A 9,079-nucleotide genomic window follows, 5' to 3' on the forward strand; every position below is an offset into this window, starting at 1 on the left:
CAACATATGAATGGATCAACCAATTGCTTATTTAGCAATATAAGAAAAAATGTTATTGATCACCAACATGGGTGAATCTCAAATATAGACTGATAGTAAGAACCCAGACCAAGAAGTAAAGGTACATATTATTGTATGATTTCATTTATATAATAATTCTAGAAAGTACCTACCAATATATAGAGTGCAGGTGCAAGGAGGGATAGAATATAAAGGGGCCCAAGGAGACTTGAGGGTAAAAGAATGTTTACCTTAGAGTTTGTTTCATATGTAAATGTTTATATCAAAGTGATCAAATAGTACACTTTAAGTGCACACTGTTTATTGTGCATCAGGTATATTGTAGTAAGATTGTAAAAGAATAAACAAATTATCAAAATTATCTTAACCATTTGTGGCTATGGTTTTTAGGGTTGTCCTTTATATACATATTATCTGCAGAAATGAATACTAACTTCTGTATCCATTTAATAATTTTGCTTTATTTGGGATAGCTTATTTTTGAAGGTTTTTTAAAAATACATTTTTATTGATTTCAGAAAGGAGGGGAAGGGGTGGAAGAGAGAGAGAGAGAGAGAGAGAGAGAATGAAAGAAACATCAGCGATGAGAGGGAATCTTTGATTGGCTGCCTTCTGCATGCCTGGGAATTGAGCTTACAACCTGGGCCTGTACCCCAACTGGGAATCAAACCTTGACCTCCTGGTCATAATTTAAGGACCAACCACTGAGCCACACTGGCAGAACAAGAAGAAATCTGTTTATTGAAGTAAATGTCCCATAACTGAAGACGGCTTTTCTGATAGCCATAAGATAAAATATTCTTCATTCAGTACTTCCAACCTTTATTTGCTAAAATTCAGTTAGTAGTTTATTGCTTGATTTTAAAAATTATGTTACTGACAGTTTTTTTTTCTGTAGTGTTCTAAGCTTCTGAGTATGCTTATATATCTTTTCTTTTGTCACAGAAAGTACTTCAAACTAGGAATTTAAACCTAATAAAGAGGACTGTGTTAAGGATGCCCCTGCATGCTGTTATTCCATTGTTGCAAGAGGTAACGTTGAGTACTCTGTTCATTTTAAGGTTCTAATGCTAGGAGTTTAAGACTAAATTCCAGTATTTGCAATATGTAAGCAAGCAGAGCATTCACAGTGGATGAAACAATAGATCTTCAAACAATATTTGCCTAATGATTTTGCCTGTATTTTTTATTGAGATATAATTTATATCCCATAAACTTCACCCTTTGAAAATATATAGTTCAGTGTTTTTATTGTATTCACAGGTTGTACAGTTACCACACCAAAAAGAAATCCTGTACCCATTGGTCACTCCCATCCTCATCCCATTTCTGGCAGCCTCCAACCTATTTTCTATCTCTACAGATTTGCCTGTTCTGGACATTCATGCATATAAATGTTAGCCTAGATTTTTATCAGGTCATTATTCTTATTGTGGGAGCATATATTCAGATTCTGTTACATTGGTTGAACGTTTAGGAATTAGGATACTTAGCAGTAATGATTTCCTAACATGATCATTATGTTCATTTGTTTTTGTGGATGTGTGTATCATGGGAATTGATGGAAATTGGCTGTCTCTGAAGTGCTGTTGCTTATACTGTTTTTCTCCCCCTCAGCTTACAAAGAGATTGCAAGGACATCCTAATAGGTAAGATGTTTAAGTGACTTAAATTGCTTTGTTTTTATAAATATTTTGTATCGTTTTTATTTCTTTTAGAAAACGCCTGTGTAGGTTTTTAAATTTTATTATTAGGTCATTTAATGAATTAATCTTATTTAATGATTTGGTGTAAAATTGCCATTTGTAAAACTTAACCTCTGGTAGCTGCTAAGATAAGGCAATCTATATAAAAAGCCAGCGAGTGGAGTGGAATGGCTGGTCGCTATGAAGCTCACTGGGGCCAGTGAACCAGCCGATCGGGGGTGGGGCTGTCCGATCGGGGGTGGGGCTGTCCGGCAAACCTACCGAGGCCCCCCCCCCCCCCCCAGCTGGCCCCGCCCTAAGCCTAACCCAGGCTGGCCCTGCCCCTGATTGGCCCGAACCCCCTCCCCCCACCAACCCTGCCCCCGATTGCTCCCATTACCCCAATAGGGGGCGGGGCCGGGGCCAGCCGGCCAACCTCCTGCAGCCCCTCTCCTTCCCACCCCCGATGGGCCCCCACTACCCTGATCAGCCCGCAGCCCTTCCCCTGACCAGCCCTGCCCCTGATTGACCCGACACACACACACCAATTGGGGATGAGGCCCGCTGGCCAATCACTTGTGGCCCCTACCCCCAGCTGGCCCGGCCGTGATTGAGCCCCGATCCGCCGTCTCCTCCTCCCCGACAGGCCCAGCCCCGATCCGCCCTGATTGGGACAGGGCCAGCCAGACCCCACCTGTGCACGAATTCATGCACTGGGCCTCTAGTATGTTATAACAGACTAAATTTCTGGGTCTTTTTGTTATTAATTTGATGGTTAAATATTTAAACAGGAAGTTGATATTTCAGAGATCCTAAGCTTTACCATAGTATTATCACTGTCTACAATATGCAGTTTTTCTTATCTAAGTTATTGCTAAAGAATTTATTAATTAGGCCCGACTTACACATTTTTGGTCTGTATTTTGTTTTTAATGTTGGTGTGGGAATCTTTTGCTAATTGTACCTGATGATGAGTAGATGATGGGCTCAAATATTATGAACATAAAATACAAAGTCAGTTCAGCTCAGGTTACGTGCCCTGATAGCAGTTAATTATGACATAAATGCTTGAGTTTTATTCTTAAAATATTTTAGAGGAAGGGAATTTTGTCCTGTGTTTCAGTCCATCTTACTTGGTCCTCACTCACAAGAGATTAATATATTACACAGATCTGAAATACTCAGTGAAAGATTGTAAGGACTGTTAAATTCTCAGAGGTTTATTCATATAGTTATTTTTTCACTGGTTTATTCATATAGTTATTTTCTCAGAGCATAGTTTGTAGATCTTCACTTTGCATGAGTTTTTTAATTTTATTACTCATTTGTGTTTAATTTCAAATTAATTTACTTGGATTCTTTCCCTTTTTTTCAGTGCTGTTTTAATGGTTCAGTGGCTAAAATGTGTGTTAACAGTCCATGCATCATACCTATCCACAGTAAGTCTTTTCAGCTACAGTTGCTGAATAGTTGGACTTTGATAAGGATTATAAACTGATGGCTTAACAAAACCACTCTCTCTCCATCTTCAGCCATAAGCTGCTGCTTTTAAGAGATTTTTGTTTTTCCCCAGGTGCAGTGCCATAATAGCACTGTTGTTGCCTTTTATGAATTGGTCTTTTCCCCCTGGATTTAAAAATGACACGTTTAAAGAGAACTTGGAGGAAGTTATATATTGACATGTTAGCCTTCAGGTGTTTTTCTATATCCATAACCTGTTCAGCAAAGTTATCTTTACATCGTATGTATCTTCCCCCTTCCCTCTTAAAAGCTTAGCAGATTTCAAAAGTTTTGTATATGTACTAACATGTCTGCCCTACCTTGTCCCAGGAGTATAAAAGGTAGCTTGTGATTAAAATGACATAAATTAAGCATTCAACATGTGGCATTTTGCTGGGGCTGTTATCAGCTCTTGGTTGTCTGTGCACATGGAAGGGAGGGAGCAATATGTCTTACAGCAGCACCAGAAAAAGCATTATAGGTCACAGTGTGAGATGATGTTGCTAGGCTAGGTCGTAAGCAGCCACACCGCTGGACATGTAAACAGATGGTCATGGTGCGCCGGCTAAATACTCAGGCACATCTAAGCATGACTTGTATGTTTGTTATCTATATTATGTCATAATAATATCCGTTTTTGTTTTTTTTTCTTTAGTTGCCTGACCTGGTACCCCAGCTGGGGACACTATACCAGTTAATGGAAAGCAGAGTAAAAACTTTTCAGAAACTTTCCCACCTTCATGGAAAGCTTATCCTTCTTATCACACAAGTGAGTAAATTCAAGTGTTTTGTGCTAAAACTTTGGATGTGATGGGAATGGAGGGAGGAATAAGGATCATTTACTGGAACATTGAAAACTCCCTATTTCAGTCAGAAATGGCAAATCAGGATCCAGTCTTGAACTTGGAAATGTTATGTATTTTACAGTGAGTAAACTCAGTTGTGCCTATTTTAACTTTCACTGAAAGGTTCTCATTTGAGTTATTAAAACAGTTAGGATGATTGTGGCACTTTGAACCAAAACTACAGGGTATTTAGCCCTAGGCAGTTTGGCTCAGTGGATAGAGCATTGGCCTACGGAGTGAAGGGTCCCAGGTTCACTTCCGGTCGGGGGCATATGCTTGGGTTTCGGGCTCAGTCCTCATTAGTGGGCGTGCAGGAGGCATCCGATCAGTGATTCTCATCATTGATGTTTCCATCTCTCCCCTCCCTTCCTCTCTGAAATCAATAAAAATATATTTTTAAAAAATTACAGGATATTTAAATAGTTAAAAGATTTTGGCACAGGAATAAATTCTGATCATCTTTTTAAAAGATATTTCAACTTTTACAGAGTAATTCTTTCCTTATTGCATTTGATGAATTTGTTTTTTTGCCCTGTATTTGATCTGTGTCATATTGAGGTAATCCATTATGGTCATTGAGGGTGAGTTTACTGTTGGAGAAGGTTCTGTTGTGCTACTTGAGATAAACTTAATTACTCTACTTTTATTAATAATAGCATTTTATTATCTTTCAGGTTACAGCTTCAGAAAAAACAAAGGGAATGACTTCTCCTGAACAGAAGGCAAAATTGGTGTATGAAGAAGGTAAAGCTTGGGGGTATGGGGTAGAGTCTACAATTGGAATATTTAGTTATTGACTCAGTTCTGTTATCTTATTTTGTAAAAATATTAATGTGATTGCGGTCTTGCTTGACACACCTTCTCTAAGAAAATGGGCATGCCTGTGGCAAAAATATGATTAGGTAAGAAAAGGCACAAATATAATAACAAAAAAAAGACATTAGGTATGGGAAGATATTTAAATTTAAATAGAAGAATACTATTTCCCCTCATAAACTACCAGGTACATGAATAAGTTTTGGCCCTATAAAATTTAGGCATCTTTATGAGTCAAGATCAGACAAGGATAGTGAAGAAAATAACATTTTAGACCATCCTCAAATATCCTAGGTAGCAAATTGAGTGTGGAAGTGCTTAAGTAATAATTTAGTCATTACTTAGTAGGATTTATTTAAATATTATAAGGCGATTTAGCATCAAGAAATCTATTAATGGTCCTGACCGGTTTGGCTCAGTGGATATAGCGTCGGCCTGTGGACTGAAGGGTCCCAGGTTCGATTCTGGTCAAGGGCATGTACCTTGGTTGTGGGCACATCCCCAGTTAGGGGGTGTGCAGGAGGCAGCTGATCGATGTTTCTAACTCTCTGTCACTCTCCCTTCCTCTCTGTAAAAAATCAATAAAATATATTTTTTTAAAAAAAAATCTATTAATGTAGTCAACATATTAATAGGTTAACAGGGAACACTATATATTTTAATAGAAGGAATTCAGTTAAATTGAATGTGTCTCATTACTTGGTAAAGTGAACAACCTAGGAATTTAAGGGGATGTCCTTAATTTACATCAAAGTTCAGAAGCTTTTCAGAAAGACAGGAACAAGATACTAATGCACCTTTTACTGCTGCGTGTCCTGCCTAGTACTGGATTGAAAAAATGAATTCTAGAATGTTGAACTTTGCAGTTCTTATCCTTCTCCAATAGAAAATGCAGCAGGATCTGTAATGACACTATTACTAATGAGATATGTAAATAATCAAGTTTACTGGATACCAAGGCCAGAAAAAAGGAAATCTGGTAGTATTATGTCTCAATAATGTATGTTCCAGTCAGAAAATGTATTAGAAAAATAAGATCTCATTCATAGCAATGAAGTACCTAAAAGTACATCTAAAAGTGAAGCAAAACCTTTGTAAGTTATAAAGCATAATTGAAGGACATAAAAGCATATCATGCTGTACATACACAGGACTTACTTATAATTCAAAGTTTGTACCTTTTGACCTTCACTCATTTCCTCCACCCCTCACCTCTGGCAACCACCAGTGTGTTCTATCTGACTTATTTCACTTAGGTTAGTGCCCTCAAGGCCTATCCATGTTGTCACAAATAGCAGGATTTCTTTAAAAAACTTATTTTATGGGTATTCCATTGTATATATGTGCCATATTTTCTTATTTACTCGTTATGGACACGGGTTATTAGCTGTCGTCAATAATGCTGCAGTGAATATGGGGTGTAGATAGCTCTTGTTCCCTTCAGCATATACTCAAGTGGGATTGGTGAATCATATGGTAGTTCTAGTTTTAATTTCTTGAGGAACCTCCATACTGTTTTCTTAGTCGCTGCACCCGTTTACATTTCCATCCATAGTATTATACAAGGCTCCATTTTTTAAAAAACTAAAATTCTTTATTGTTTAAAGTATTACATGTTTTCTTTTCCCCCCATTTGACCTCTACCCAGCCGCTCTCACCCCCCCCCCCCCCCCCCCCACTGTCTTTGTCCATTGGTTATGCATGCGTACAAGTCAAGGCTCCACCCCCCGCCCCGCCCCCCCCCTCCCCCCCCCGCATCCTTAGCTTTGTTTTTTAAGATGGTATTTTGTTAGCATTTTGGTACTTCTTCCTGCTCAATGAAATCTTGATGGAATAATATAATGTGCAATGTGCTTTTATGCAGATGAGAATATTAAATGTTACTACTTAGATGTATCATAGTTGAATATAATATTTCTGAAAGTAAATTCAGGTAACTGATTCTGTTTAGTTTTCAAGGCTCTGCCCTCTGCTTTGATCACAAAATTAAGGCTGCGTTTTTTCCCCTCTTACAGAATCTTCTGAAGAGGAGTCTGATGATGAAATAGATAAAGATTCTGATGTGAGTAATTTGTTCACTGGTACATAAATCTGCTTTTATAACCTTGTACCCTGTAAGAACAAGGCCTTCATGAGCGCTTTCCTTGCTTAATATTTTTTGCCAGGATAATTGGGATGAAGATGAGGAAGAGAAAGAAAGTGAAAAAGAGGAGGAGGTTGATGAAGAGGAGGAAGATGAGGATTCAGAAGAAAAAGATGAAGAAAATGGTGAGGACAGAGATGTGACAAGTGAAAAAGAATTAAATGGAGATTCTGACTTAGATCCTGACAATGAAAGTGAAGAGGAATGAAGACGAAGACAGAAAACAAGCCAGTGGAACTGTATGGACTGGCTCACCTTCCCAGTGCTGAGAGTTCCCTGGGGAGTCTGGCTGAGAGGACGCCAAGGACCGACCGCTGCACATTTCCCAGTTGCTGATGGTGGCTCCCAGGCCCCCAGTCCTGAGCAAGACTTAACTGTGTAAATATGAGTGTTTCATTCAAATGTTAATAAACTTTACACAGTAAATAGACACATTTTCTGCAATGTACTGACATCAGTGTCGAATATATGGTATATTTTTATAATATAATATCCTAGTATGACTTGGTTATACCAAGAATTGGCTTCAGTGAAGATACAGACATTTCCCAGATAGGGTTCAAGACCTGGACTTGTGTGAAGAAGTCAGCTCTTATCTCAGGTTGGTATCTTTCACCAAATCGAGATATGAAGCAGCACGAGGGAAAGGAGTTTTAATTTGATAATTATAAAATATGAAGGGATAACAGAGTGAGTAAAAATGTGATTAAAAAAATGAAATCACCAATGTCCCTAGATTGTCTGTTAACTGTGGTAATCTGATTTGTGTCAGATTGGATATTTGGAGGGCTTCTCTAAAACAACCACTTATTTTTTAAGCTGTCATGTGAAATATTTTTTAAAAACAAAAAATTATGATAATTAAAAAAATTCAAGAGTTAGCCATATTAAGGATTTTTCTTGACTGCAAGTTGGCTGTAAAGAATCATTAGTGTATAGATTTAGAAGTGCTCATTACCTGCAACTTTTAAAAAATTCAGTGATAGCTGCTTTTGAAGAGGTTTTCATTTTTATTTAAATTACTAATGGATCAAAGAACAATTGTTTATTTTTTTCTCTTTGGTTTTAGATATTGATGATAACCTTGTTGGAGTTTTTTTCCAAAGAAAATATTTTTATAATTAAGTAATTTAATGTTTTCCTTTCTTTTCATTACCCACTCTTGGCAGTGTTAGGGTATCTGTTTACCTTTAAAATAATAAATCTGACTCAAGATTTTTTATGTATGTATAAATACGTATTTTGGTGTGCCACAAACGCCTTTTCAAATTAGTGATTTTTTTAAAAACATGCCAGTATTTGTTTAGTGCTCTCTAGGGAACATGCAGATGGAAGCTCACCTCTTAAGGAAGGGCTGGGGAGATGGGTTTAATTTTCCCATCTGTGAATAAGTAAAACAGAGCCATTATCTTTGAGGGACTTTTTAACCATCCATGGTGAGACAGATTTCTATGTTCAACTAATAGCGCCGGAGCAGGAGAAGTATCTTGGGAAAGTAAGTTTGAGCCAGCTACTGTTATAATGTACAGTTATATTTGTCTATAAATGGAGCCGTTTATGGGAATTTAATACCATTCTCTTTGTAAAGTGAATAAATATTCATCTTTATCCATTGCTTGTCTTGTGATATATGCAGAGAAATGGCCACACATTTGGCCTTGTGGCATAAAAGTTTTAAAAGCAATCTTACTCCACTAGCATTAATAGGTAAATGCTTTCAATGCTTGTTGGATAACATTTGTAATGAAGTGAAAGAACCAGGAACTCTGTTGTAATCTAGTGATTGCTTCTTGACGCAGCCCCACGCAGCTGGGTCGCCTGGCACAGCTCGCTGCTGGCTGACCTTCCAGGATCCTGTGCTTTTATAGTTTCTGTTTTGTGCTCTGAGTCAGATTTCCCTGCACCTGGCTATCTAAAGAGGCATCTAATAACTGCTTACTAATTATTTTTTTTAATTGATTTCAGAGAGGAAGGGAAAGGAAGAGAGAGAGAGAGAGAAACATCAATGATGAGAACATGCCCCCAACTGGGGATCTAGCCTGCAACCTGAGCATGTGCCCTGACTGGGA

At 37.8% G+C, this 9,079-nt stretch overlaps 1 protein-coding gene across 1 annotated transcript in view; it reads left to right on the forward strand.

Annotated features, from left to right (window-relative positions):
* Positions 1 to 8,622, forward strand: part of WDR43 (WD repeat domain 43) — a 38,013-nt gene extending 29,391 nt beyond the window's left edge. The window contains 7 exon segments of the mRNA XM_006094335.3: positions 967 to 1,053; positions 1,639 to 1,670; positions 3,082 to 3,145; positions 3,862 to 3,975; positions 4,726 to 4,795; positions 6,883 to 6,929; positions 7,033 to 8,622. Coding sequence (XP_006094397.1) covers positions 967 to 1,053; positions 1,639 to 1,670; positions 3,082 to 3,145; positions 3,862 to 3,975; positions 4,726 to 4,795; positions 6,883 to 6,929; positions 7,033 to 7,218 — 600 coding nt within the window. The 3' untranslated portion in view covers positions 7,219 to 8,622.
* Positions 8,623 to 9,079: the final 457 nt, after the last annotated feature.

This window comes from Myotis lucifugus, unplaced genomic scaffold, assembly GCF_000147115.1.
Source record: "Myotis lucifugus unplaced genomic scaffold, Myoluc2.0 scaffold_134, whole genome shotgun sequence".
Classification (NCBI taxonomy): Eukaryota; Metazoa; Chordata; class Mammalia; order Chiroptera; family Vespertilionidae; genus Myotis; species Myotis lucifugus.